Here is a 13,904-nt window from a genome sequence, read left to right as displayed (position 1 = left end):
TGAATACCATTGATATGACCACTCACATATACATATTGCTTCAAGGTGTATCATATAACTACCTTCGGTTTCGCATTCTCAATTTCATCCTTCCCTTTAAATTTCATTTGGTGTTTCTCCCGATTCCACACCTCACAATAATTTATCCCTTAGACCACTTAAAAGAGCACACTATCAGGGAACGTGGACTCGGGTTTGCATACCAGAAATAGAAAAATCGGTGATTAAATTAAATTAAATTAAACCTATATATTGCCAAATCATAACCGCAGTCACCTCAATGCATTTTATATTGTAAGGTAAAGACCCTAACAGAGAGAAAACCCCAAATCAGATGATCCCACATGAGCAAGCAGTTGGCGAGAGTGGGAAGGAAAAACTCCCTTTTAACAGGAAGAAACCCGGACAACCAGGATCAGGAATAAGGAGCCATCTGCCACGACCAGTTGTGAGTTTTGACTCTTTTATTAAAATGATAATAATATTCCGTGTGACTGTGGACATTTTCTATATCAAATCAGATCACGGATTCCTAATTTAGGCGAGAGCTGCAGTGAGTATGCCACAGGTATCTTCAGTATGACATCTGATATCTGACACTCGCCAAATACATTTATCAGCAGTGCTTCTTCAGGTTGATAGAAATGTTTTTCCCCGAAATATAACTGCGCTGTGCTTTCAAGAAGACGGGGTTCAAAAGAGCACTGGACCAAAAAGCAACAGCAAAAAGCCAACACAATAAGGGAGAGACGGGATATGAGGGACTCATGACTGAATCAATAGACTGGAAAAACCCCAGAGTTTCTAAAGCTTCTAGCCTCTGCCCCGGCTGTCAACAGTGACGACTATTACACAAGCTTCATTTGAAGTGGATATGAGCCAAGGCACTTTCAATCATGACACAGGTTTTGTGTCCCACACTTCAGGGTCTACACACCCCAGATACTCCACTTGTTTTCTTCCTGTCTGCTGTTCTTCGCCTGGGGCCAGGTTCTCAAGGGAAAACTTCTCACATGCATGTATGTGTTTACGAGCATGCAAACCATGCCCTTGCTTTTTGTGTTTTGTCTGCAAATTCTGCCCCCATTCTTAGAGAGTAACGGCTCTGTCAGCCAGGTGAATAAAAACAGACCTTGGCAGGCTTGCAATCACAGATAATTCATTTCAGCATTATATGAGTAAGTCTCTCAATAGGAAGTAATCATATACTGTGCACATCCATTTGTGTGCATCTGGTTGTTACTCGGAGCCTGTGAGTTCAGACAATGCACAATGACAATGCTACCTTCACAAAACAGATGTGCTGCCTATCCACCACATCTCAGAGGACAAAATGTACAGTCCTGGGAAAGACTTAGAAAAAGGCAGAGAGCACTTTTGTCTGGCAAACCCTAGTGCCAAATACCATCACATAAGAGACCAGTGTCTGATCATACTAGCATGGGTCAAACAAAAGCAGCGGAAAAATACTTTTCCAGGCTTCTGAAAAGCTCCGCACAGTCAGTGCATGAATCAAACTTCCCAGCAGGTTGCTTTTACCTGTCAAGAAGTATGCAAATGAATAACTAAAGGCATGCTGGAAGCCTTGTATGTATTATATAACTGTAAGTCTGCTACACACACATTGCTTCTATGGGATAGTTTAGTGGTGTGTCAGGGTGCCCCTGTTCTTTAGAGGAAAAAAAATCTTTTGAAAAATAAAGTTGGCCTCAGCATTTCTTCTTGGCACTTTCAAGTTGGTTTGAGCTGCTTTTGGGAGACAAGCTTACAGTAGAGTTTGAGCTAGCAAACCCACAGCTGACCACTTTTAAAGAAAACAGGAAAATATAAACTATGTCAACAACTGTCTGTAAACTTCTACTCACGGTGCAAGCTGAGAGAGATGTTGATGGTGCGGTTGTTACTGACAGACTTCAGGTCTTGGATGCTGGCACACTTAAGCTGGGTGGCAGCGGGGGTATCACCCACATCTATCCAGCAAACAGTCTCCTCCGCATAGATGAAGTCCATAGCCATGGTCTGTTTGGTGGCGATGGAAGGAACCCGGGTCGCGGAGCCACTCAGGGAGGTGCATCGGATGTTGTTAAGGTTGGCGATCAACAGAACAGGCAGACGATCCACAGGCTCTGGGTGAGGTTAACAAATTTTTAAGTAGAGGAGAGAAAATATTAGGAAGGAATATGATCTCCTGCATAATGTTTTGGCCATCCATTTCCTGGTTCAGCGTGAACTATAATCATTGGGCTCTGTCGATTCCTGTCCACCCCCTCACCATTTTTGGCTTTGCAGGAGCGGTTGTCTGGCTGCAGGAGATAGCCCTCCACACAGCTGCAGGTGTAGCTGCCTTCAGTGTTTGTGCATGTCTGACTGCATGTTCCATACACACCACACTCATTGAAATCTACACAAAGAAACACAAAAGCGCATTAACACACACAGTAAATGATGAAACTTTAAGATAGTGTTCTCTTCTCTTCCAAAGGCTGGTTGAATCACCTCTACATGCTGTCCCCTGCAGTCAGCAACCAGATGGTTACTTTCTGTTTGTCTTAGGCCAAACTAAAATGAATTTGCCAAATCACCACCCACCTTTACATTTCTTTCCATCTGCAGCAACCTCGTAACCATCTCCACAGTAGCAACGAGGCCCATCATGAGTCACTGCACAGCCAATCTCGCACCCATGGGAGGCACAGTCTGGTGCGTTTGCTAAACCAGGGAAAACAGAGCAACATAGAGCGTGTTAAATACTGCTGAAACATGAATACTATTAAGGATAGCAGGGATGATCCCAGGGCAATCTTTACAGAGGCATGCTATCGTGTCCAATCCTATCCTGTCTTACAGGACTGCAAGACTGCGAGTGCATGTGAATGTGTGTATGAGACAAAAGGACTGTGGTTAAGTGTGTGTATTCATCTGTGCATGTGACAGACGCGGTGATTCGAATGTGCACACATTAGAGAGCTTCTTCTTTTCCAGCCTCAGAGGAAACTCACGGTCACATCCTTTTGGCATGAAATGAAAGAGGGGAATCCGCACATCCTCATGGCCTCTGTAGGTTGTGCATGAGCATGCAGAGGTGTGTGTCGGGCCAAGAGCATAAATAGGGTTGTGTGGCTGTGATAGATTCTTGTCACATGACACTGCTCATGAGTCTAAATACATTACAACAGTATGTACTGTTTGTCATGGTGCTTTAAGGTGACTTTTTCCTCATTCAGTGAGGATTTCCAAAGCTCCCTCAGCAGAGACACGCATATAAATCGTTTCATATTCCAAAGTAAAGTACACAGATGAATCAGTGTTCACCATACAACTATTTGCATTAAAACAAACATTTTTGTAAAGGAACTTTCAACCACTTTAAGTCATTACTTATTTTGCTGCTCAATTACCAGATTAACAAGTCAATTCTTTTTTAAAATTGGTTTTAGGACTGATTATTAGCTAGATAAGACTTCATCTTCTAACCTCATATCAATATGAACAGCAGGACCGAGGAGAGAGAGCATAGAAAAAACAAAACTTAAGGTCAAAGCAAATTTCCCCCAAAAATAGAAAAGATAAGTAAAAAAGGAGGCTTCTAGCAGCACAAAGACATTTAGCCCAACCTCCAACAAAAACAATATAATCGTTCATACACTATGTGTACTGCAGCTAGTCGTGGCACGGCTGTGAAGAGTGGAGACTGGACCTATTGAAGGACCCTTATTATATAAAGCCTGTGGCACTTTAGGCAATAATGACTCTTTTGTTGTGGCTCCGTTGAAAGGAAGAGTCTCCAGCAAACATTGTGGCCCATATCGAATCCACTCAGCAACGCTCACGCTGTGAGAGACCACAGGCAAGCAGAGAGCTAAAATACCCAGCATGTTTATCACAGCCCAGGTTCATGGATTCCATTTAGCAAAGGCTGGGTGAAACAAAGTGACATTATACTTAAATATTATATATTATATTAAGGAATATTCTAATATTAAGGACTATTCTGTTATATACCATAAACGCTAGTCATAAAAATCCAACAAATGAAAAATTATTAAGTGGAATCTGTAACGATCCGTTATAATAACGGTCCTATGAATTAAAAAGGATGATTTGGTTTTCATACATTTGACAGAGTTTGGTCAAAGTAGGTTCTGGATTTAAATGGAGAGCGAATTCATGTTAAAATTAAGGCTAATGTATCGCTGAACAAATGTAATATTTTACCTTAGTCACAGTTAAAAAAAAAAAAAAAAAGATTCTGGGATGTGAACATGAAAAACGTACTTGATCCAACCTCAGAGGAGAACAGATGAATGGAGAAAGAACTGAAGAAACAATTAAAAAAGAAAAGAAAAACAAGAAAGTGAAGGGAGAGGAGAGGCTGGAGGTGTAAACTGCACATACAGGACTCGAGGATGAGGTTAGAACGTTCCAGCTCTAAGCAAACAAACAACAGCTGTATGTCAGACGTTTGACCAGAGCTAATGAACGAAGCAAACAAATCACACAGTGACACACTGGAGACCTTCAGTCTTAAACCAGCACACCAGAGTCATTGATCCTGTTACTGCAAGGATGGCAACCCTCAATTTCACTATAGACCTCTATGTGGAAGAAGGGAGACATCTGATGTGAGGACTAGCAGGCTAAAGAGTTTTTAAACAACAAATTTAGTTTGAATGTCTTAAAATTCATGTAAACACTCAAGGCATCAGTGAAAATAGGATTCATGTATAGTAACGACAGAAAAGGTTGCCACTTGAACTCTGAGGTTTCAGTAAAATCCCACCAATATGTGTATTCTGACTATTTGTGCTAAATTAGGGCCTGCCTTCAATTAACACACACACACACACACACACACACACACACACACACACACACACACGAGTAAATGGTGTGATTAGCACGACACAATAGCATGAATATGATGAATAATAATAGGAGAGAGGGCGGAGATGGAAAGAAGGGAAGAACTGTCCTTGGACTCATTTCCTCAGCCCGTGAGGAAATTTATGAAAGTTGGCATTTTCCTCTAAAACCCAATCATGATGCTGACAGGCTGGCTACAGCAGTGACACAGGCTGAATGAGACAAACACATTTTGGTGTTGAGTTCATACAGTTAAAAAACAAATGAGTGACTTAATGAATGTCAGCAAAAGACAATTTATCATAATCTATCCACCAAGTGGCTTGAAAATGAATCAGCTTTATTTTATAAAAAAAAGCCTTTATTTCTATACATGATATCATAACTGTATAAAGAGGCGATTTCAGCGTGTGACATTTTAAAGAAAGGCGTTTCACAGGACATTCTTTGCGCTCTCACTGTCTGCAGACAGGTTTACACATGCTTTTGCCTTCTACATGCCACAGACGGAAGCCTCACATTATCCTACGTTGTGTCATTAAATGATGGCATTTGTCACGTTCACGTTTTTTGGCCCCATGTTTTGTAAAAAAAAAAAAAGAAAAAGAAAAAAAGTTCTGGCAATCTGAAGATTTCTTTTTAAAAATGGTCTATATGTGCACCTTACATGTTTTAGCAGTTCACATTAAATATGATGTTATTGTATCTCGAGTTAAGACGCTTCATTCCCTTAAACTACTTTGTGACTGTGAGCATTACAATTGTGGATTCTATCACACACTTTATATTGTAGTAGCTGATGGCAAAAGCTAACATTACTATAAAGCTATATGTCAGTGAGCATACAATGTATCTCCTGCCAGTTGTTTGCAGGCTTGATAATCAAATAGGGCAAAGTAACCATTTGCAAACACACATAGTGCAGCTTGAGTAATGAGCAAACAGTAGCTAGCTTATTCCCAAACAGTGGCAGTATGCTGCCCACATGTCTAAATTTAAACTTGCACAAATACTCAAACACAAATGTACAACGACTCACAAAGTACACCTGCTGTAGCACATTCCCGTGCATGGCAGCAGCACAACTTGCTAAATAAATTCAATACATGCAATTTCTTTTATCTTCAGCCAATGATCATTTATGATTAGATTACAGCACTGTAGAGCCTTCACTTTTAACTGCAGCCCATAAACCAATTTAGGTCAAGACCCACTTATGAATGAAGCTTATAATGTAGTATTTCCACAGGCAGCTTCAAGTCCGATTGAAGTCCAATGACCGATTGTCATTGCACACTTACACAATGGAACGTGAAGGACAATTAAAGCTCTGCATAAACAACAGCGATAGCTCACTACAATAATCAGGGTTCCAGTGGGGTGCCTTGAAAGAGGGGGGAGGGGGGGGGGGGAGACTCAATAACACTGCCATGACCCCATTTTTTCTTGCCTTGTCAATCATTCACATCTAAGAGGCAGGTCTAAAGTTGCGTCTTGAAAGAGAGGCTTCCTCACCCTCAAAGAAAAGAGAAACGCAGGCCTGCAAATCAACCACCTATACGACAGAAGGACTTCATAACTGCCAACAGTCTATTTGATTAAACAGGTTTCATTTACTTGGTTTGAACTCTCGCAAAGCCACATGGTAACTTTTCAAATGCTCTTGTCCTGAGCAAGGCACAGGGACCCATGGCCATAAAAATATTATACATCGCATTTATCTGCAATATTAACAATAAACTAGAACTACTATCTTGAGGTTGTATGCTTCAGTTCGCTAGTGAAGCTTCAGTTTACATCCATGGCTTTGCAGACTCATTGTATACATTCATGTCACAATGACACAGTGTTCATATTTTTGCTTCTGTAGGCCACCACAGCAGATTCAAAATGAAGCAAACTGTACAATGACTGAAGTGTAGTCTTCAAGAGGTTTGACAAAATAATGTCATAATTAACTTTTGGAAGTTGCAGTTATTTTCTGACCACTCAAAAATATGGATGGCCTCCTTTGCATTAAATACCTGCACATTAAGAGGTCCAATGAACAGCTAGAAACACTTGGAACCAACTCCAGATCTTTTAATAATAATAATAATGGATTGGATTTATATAGCGCTTTTCAAGGCACCCAAAGCGCTTTACAATACCACTATTCATTCACTCTCACATTCACACACTGGTGGAGGCAGCTACAGGTGTAGCCACAGCTGCCCTGGGGCAGACTGACAGAAGCGAGGCTGCCATATCGCGCCATCGGCCCCTCTGGCCAGCCCATAAACTTTTATGTTTTTAATATATGAAATAGCGAGGACACTGGATACAACTGGCCATGAACATACTTATTAGTCAATGCTCCGGTTCCTTTTGAGCTTGGATAAGTAAGTCCAACATTTTCTGAACAATATTCTGTTAAACATCCTGAATTAAAGTTGAGATGTCTTGACTGCTTTACTTCAAAGGGCATTTTTCAAATTGTGTGTCCTTGTCCAAAATCTATAAACCTGTGTGCCCATGTAGTGAAGACTCCGGCCACAGACTTTATCAGACGATATGATCACAATTACTTTATTATCTTATTAGACATTTATGCAGTTTAATAATATCAATTTAACAACTACCCTCCTTTTTGACAACCTACTTTTGTTCCTAGATTTAATATGGGATGACCAGTATATAAAGCTGGATGATATCATCTTTTTCTAATTTGCTCCAACTAGTATAATCACGCAAGAGCAAACTTAAAGGTGACCAACATTAGAGTATATTCATGCATTTGTGTAATAATTTCACTGATAATTATAAATGTTTGCATACAGTCAGGTGTCAAATTAACTGTCTGATTCACATCCCATCAAAGCACTAATGTTGATTCCCTTTTATCACTCCAGTACATAAAGCGAGCTACTTAACCCCAAGGCTTTCCGCACACTGTGAAAAAACAGAAAACCTATTTTAGAAAGCTTGAAATACCGTGCAGCATTCCCCTTTCTAACCGCTTGTCAACAACTTTGACAGAATTACTCAGAAACGCTGAATGACAAAGTGTGCTTTCAAATATCAGTGGCCAGGTATACTTGCACAACCTGGCAGTTTGTACGAGCAAACACTACGAAGCTTGTGAAAGCTTTTTCCCTGAAATGAGGCGGTCTCACAAATGCCAAAAGTTCTGGACACACAGCTCATGTGTTTGGTTGCATGAGTAAGAATGTGACTTTGTAAGTGTATATTTGTGTGCACATGTGAGGGCATGCATGTATGCATTACAGGCACACACACATGCCGGTGTGTTTAAGTACTTGTGTGCGTAGAGCGCTGCCTTACTGAAAACAGCTGGACCTGTGTCCTCAGGGCAGTGCACGTTGTAACGGGATGACATCATCACCGCGTTGCATAAAAGGCTTGTGTAGCAGTGATGACCGCTGTGTGGGTTACTAACACTTTCACCCACACTGTGGTTCAACACATCTCGTTTTCTTCTGGTCTCAACTAATCACACAAACTTTTTTTTGTAATGACTCAACTCAGTGTGGAGGATTAATATTGATACAGCGTGGTTCACGATTACTCTTTGAGCACATGGAAGGAAGCAAACCGAAAATAGAGATAGAACCTTGCATCAAATGCCTAAAGCTGTAAACTGATACAAAGATAAAGCCAATAAATGATAAAGAGATCAGATCTCTGTGTTGCTGATAGTGGAACAGACATCAGACGCTTTGGTTAATATGTTTTTTTAAATGGCAAAAGATTAGCCAATGTTTGAGAGCTCAGCAGACTCACCCTTGATCCAGGTCTCTGATACTCTGAAACTTTACTGTTGATGGTAAATATCTGATTTAGATTTAGTAATTTCATATTCCAGGAAAAGAGCAGCACAATGGAAAAGGAGAGGCACAAAATTACGAACGCAGATGTCCCAGCGTTGAGTCAGAGCTCTGTCAAGGCCAATACTCTTCTGCACTTCTGCAAAGAGAGTACTTGAACTAAGAGTTTACATCAAATATCAGCTCATAATAATGCATATTAGAACTCTGCCCCACTCTCTCCAAACAGCTGCTGTGCCTTGCACACCCCCCTGTGGGGCCCCTTTGGGAGCTTTTCTACTGCAATGTCATTGCAAATGGTGTATAGATAGTTTAAAGAGGAGTGGTTAAAGTTTGTCTGCCTGTATTATTGCAGGGTCTTTACCTTACAATATAAAGCACCTTGTGATTTGGCGCTATATCAATAAAACTGAATTGAATTGGCATGTCTGTTGACAGGCTGCCTGTATAACCGAATAGTGAATATAAACTGCTGCGATCCACATCCTTGATCCAGATCCTTTATTATCGCTCTGATTCACTAACAAGTTTCTTAGTCTCCAAATAATTCAGCTGACACACAAACAACCTCCCCCCCACCCCAACCAAAAAAAACCCCAAAACAAAACAAACAAACACTGTTGTTTATAATGGAGCACTGTAACAAAAAAATAATTTCCCCCAGGGATCAATAAAGTATTCTGATTCTATCCTTCTTGGCAGATGTGACAAAGACAAACTTCAGACAGTTACAGGATATCTGAGCACTACCTTGCAGAATACTGAGTCAGCTCTCAAAAGGCAGCCAGTGTTTGCTCTTTTGTTAGCTGCAACAAAGAAATACACTATGGACTCAATATGTTCCATCACTCATTCTTCTGTTGTCTCTAATTAATAGGGGAGGATGTGATGGGATTTTTCTCAGCTGCATCTGGTCTGAATGCTTATTATTCCTGCTAGGATTGGGGGAAACAGCCTCATAGCAGAGCTGATTGATAAATTAATGACTTTTTTTTCCCTTGAAAGAGAAATTCCATAGTAATTGCACAAGCTAGGACAGGCCAACTCATTAAATGGCCCAACAGAGGGGATGACTCGATAAAAATGACGGTTTGGGATGGAAAGACAAGAACATTTTGTCTATAACAGAAACTGTCTGGTTAATTTTGACCCACAACAAAGGGCAAAAGTGTCAGTATGACAGAGGAGAAGGGGTGTGTGTGTGTGTGTGTGTGTGTGTGTGTGTGTGTGTGTGTGTGTGTCACTTTGTTTCCTACCTCTGCAGTGAGGCCCCTCATCCCAGCCGTCAGTGCAATCAACGACTCCATTACAAAATCTGCTTGCATGGAGACAAACTTCCACATCCAGGCATGGATATTTATTGACAGGACACTGGTTCACTTTGTTGTGTGTGCCTGGAAAACATGCAAAAGATTTTTTAAGTAAAAGCAGATGTATAAGGCAATATTTTAAGGCAGTAAAACTCAAAGATGAAGCAGAATAATGCATGCATCTAACCTCCTCCCCCCCCCCCCCCCCCCCCACAAAAAAAACCCCCCAACAACAACAAAAACAAAAACACATCGTAAATTCACAACTGAGCTTAATGAGGCTTCATAAAACTATTAAACGCATTTTACATACTTAAAAGTGAATTCCTGGCATCAAAAGAATTAAATTTCTTTATGACTCATTAAAGAACTCTTCTAATGTTGCTTAATTTTATAACATTTATTGAGGAGGCTGTCATGTGCAAAGAGAAACTGTACAGAGATTTTCCTCGGTTGTCCATTAGTTTTGCATACTACTCTGGTGAGGTCCTGGCTTATTATTTCCTAGTATTATATGGACAAAACCCTTATAGTTAAATCCGCGACCTTTAAGATCATCACAGGTGAAAGATTCCCCAAAGGGAATTGTGTCTAGGGATGGGGATTGATGAGGTTTTATTGATACCAATTCCATTATTGAATTTGCTAATCGATCCAATTCCCTTATTGATTCTTGACCCAGTTTCATATGAGAAAACAAGTATGCCTGCAGATTTCCAGTGCAGTACAACTACTTTATCATTTATTTATTTATTATTTAATCCCAAACAGACTATCGCTTAATGCTAGATGAAGAAATGAAAGAATGTCATTTATTGAAAGCTTTATTTGAAGTCAACTAAAATCATGTTAAGCATCTGTACAGACGAGCTGCTCGGCTGGTAGCACTTGTGGTGCTCATCCATATCGCATCAAATGCATGACACTTGAGCAAGTGAATCCTGTGTTGCAGGAGATGTTTCAGCATGTTTCTGGCGTTCCCACCTCAATAATGATGTTAAAGACATTACAAATAAGTCGTTATCATGTTTCTGCATGAAGCAATGCTTTGGATCGCTTCATCCTCTCTGCTGTGACCCCCTTTTTCTGATAACACTAGACATGCATGTAGCAATACTGTTGATTTGCAATCAGTGTGCATTGCCAGCACCTGCGGACACTGATAAAGGAATTGATAAGCTCCAACACCGGTTTTCAGTTCCAATCCCTATTTGTGTCTCCTGTTGGGACACAACCAGCAATATTTTTGCTTGTCAGGCAAATGTGTAAACCACTGCACAATAGAGCCATCATAAAACAACAACATATATTAAAACTATTCTGGGCTTTATATACTAATAATAGAGTTTTAAAATAGTATCACCAGTGTGCCAGAGAGGCAGAATTCAGAAAAGGGGTGCAGCAGTCGCTGGCTACATAGAAGGGCTAAAATTAAAGAGATAAGGCTAACATTAATAAACATTTGCAGATAAAAATGTTTTATCTTTTACTCTAAATGGCTCACATTACTTACTATGGTTGACTGAGTTCCAGTTGGTTTAGGTCACTTCTATTATCAGAGAATTAAACATTTAGCTTTATAAAAAGGGCCTAAAGTTATTTTGCTGCCTGTATTTACAGGCCATAATGACTTTGTTTTGCTTTTAGATTTGCTGCTGTAGGCAACAAGTTGCACGATTGGTGCACAGTGTGTGTTTTGTTTTTCTAAGGTGCAAATTTGACACTAAAGGCTTCCTGCATGTGTTACAGCACAAGTGATACACAGCACATGCAAACATGCGGTTACCTTTAATGCGCTCACATATTAAAAGAGAGTTTGCAGCATAAGATCACTTGGTAGACACTGAAGGAAATTTTTAAAAGAAAACACTGATAAATACTGAATCTTAAGGAGTGCAGAGGACAGGGGCCATAATGTCCTCTGGCCTAGAAAATGCTGAGTTAAAAAAAAAAGACCAAAACATACAGTAGAGGCAGCGTCTCTTCCCTCGATCTCTCCCACTCTTCTTCTCTCTCTAGCTTTCCTCTCGGCCCACACTGCAGAGTAAACAGTTTGCCTTGGCTGTTTTTCTTCTTCTTCTTCCTCCTCCTCCACCTCTCCCTCTTTCTTTCTTTCTAACATCTGCTGACCCATTTTAGAAAAACACTTGAAGCAGAACAAATAAAGTTCACCTCCTTCACAGGAAACGATCTGCAGAGTTCTGCAGAATACATGTTGTGCTGGGATACGTTTTCAGAGGACGCTATCTGAATATGCACATAGCCCGAGCAGCAAACCTGCTTCAGATGTTCGCATACACAAATTCTCAGTTTTCTGAATATTAACCAGCTGATGCAGCCAAACTGCAGTTTATCTGACACTAGTTGCAGCTTTCCTGATTGTAAACCCAGCAAAGCAAATGCAGGGGAATGAAAACATAGTTTTTAAAAACTTGCTGTGTTATATCTTTGTATAATGCATATCGTTTGAGTCTTAAAAGAAAGTTACACGTCTCTTAATGCCCAAGACAAGCCATAACATACATGTGGGAGAAAGAATATTTGCCTGCATGGTGGCATTCCCTGATGAAAACCACTAGCATTCCTTCTGAGGCTCCCTGATCCATCCAAGAGAGATTAGTAACCACACACTGAACATCACATTTAACTCTGTTAAAACAAGTGCCTTAAAGTGACACGAGCTTCCATAACGATCCCACATCAGCAGCCTGCGTGGAAAATGTGCCACATTCAAACTTAGAATTAGCTTCTCATACATCTGGCTTAGGGAGGAGAGTAGCTCTCCCGTATGGGGGATGCTAGCATATTAGCAGCCCTCCTACAGCCTTGGCCTCTAAGCCAGCCTGATTTACATGCAACACACTGCCAATGTGGGGATTTTTACATAAACGACAGTACCAGGAATAATCTGCCATGTACACTGGAAAAGAAACCCTGCCAAGGATTTAGCATTTGTCGTCAGTTCTCGGGGGAGTATAAAAGACGAGTCGGAGTGCAAGACATCTGAATTATACCAACAGCAGAAACATGCATCTTTGCAACTGTGTGTCGAGGGAGCTTTTTTCTTGAAATGTGATCTGCTGACGACTGAGCAGACAGGTAAACTCACACACTCGCTAATCAAAGTAAACCAGGAATCGGATTTCTGTGCTCTACGGCCACCGAGAGACTAAAAAGATTGATCTCTGCTTTCCATCACACCCACAACAGGCTCTTCTTCTACACACATCTCTACTTCTGCTGACAGGGCAGCAAGCAGCAGAACTTTTTGGAAAACACACTAACAACTGCTAACAATCAAAAAGACTGACTACTTTGTGTTTCACAACACAGTAATACATTGGCAGGAGCTGAATAACGACCAGCAGCAGAAAGCTAAATAGAAAAGACAATATGGAGGATTAAATAACTTGTGGGGGACAATAGACATGAACCCTGTACCGGCTGCTCCAGTTTGGGAAATTGTTGGCAGTGTATTTTACTGGAAGCAGCCTTTTTCTATTACTTTGCAAAGCTGAAGGGGAAATAAGACGTTTTAATACAGCTCTGCAGCTTTTGGTGAGCATTTTTTGCTTAGACCAGGTAAACCAGGTAGCAGGTAAAACATCTCATCAGTGGGCTGCTTTAACATTATCTGGATAGGTTTTCTGCAGCTGCTGAATCCTTGAACTAAGACAACAGCAGGTGGCGTTTCTTAGCGGTTTGCTTTTGCCAGTTTGTAACAGCTGAATTTCTTTTTCTTGTATCAAATAATCTATTGTACTTAAACTGTACAATGACAAAATATAAATTATATGAACAAAAGGGGTATTTGGATCGATCCCATTCTGGTTTGAAGTACTTCAAAGTATTACACGGCCTACACGGTGCTTTCAGTGACTAATTCTATCTACTGTTCAGTTTG

At 40.5% G+C, this 13,904-nt stretch overlaps 1 protein-coding gene across 2 annotated transcripts in view; it reads right to left on the bottom strand.

The window, feature by feature from the left end:
• LOC309696469 (low-density lipoprotein receptor-related protein 1-like) overlaps window positions 1-13,904 on the bottom strand; it is a 79,604-nt gene that overhangs the window by 45,540 nt on the left and 20,160 nt on the right. For both annotated transcript variants that reach the window (XM_082517717.1, XM_082517716.1), the window contains exons 3-6: window positions 9,947-10,084; window positions 2,590-2,709; window positions 2,273-2,401; window positions 1,866-2,126 (exon numbers count right to left, since the gene is read on the bottom strand). In XM_082517717.1, coding sequence (XP_082373843.1) covers window positions 1,866-2,126; window positions 2,273-2,401; window positions 2,590-2,709; window positions 9,947-10,084 — 648 coding nt within the window. The remainder of the gene's footprint in view (window positions 1-1,865; window positions 2,127-2,272; window positions 2,402-2,589; window positions 2,710-9,946; window positions 10,085-13,904) is intronic.

The sequence above is a fragment of the Aulonocara stuartgranti genome, assembly GCF_965226115.1.
Source record: "Aulonocara stuartgranti genome assembly, chromosome: 20".
In the NCBI taxonomy this organism is placed as follows: domain Eukaryota; kingdom Metazoa; phylum Chordata; class Actinopteri; order Cichliformes; family Cichlidae; genus Aulonocara; species Aulonocara stuartgranti.
The sequence above is the reverse complement of the archived record's forward strand: the minus strand, read 5'-3'. Positions and strand labels throughout refer to the sequence as shown.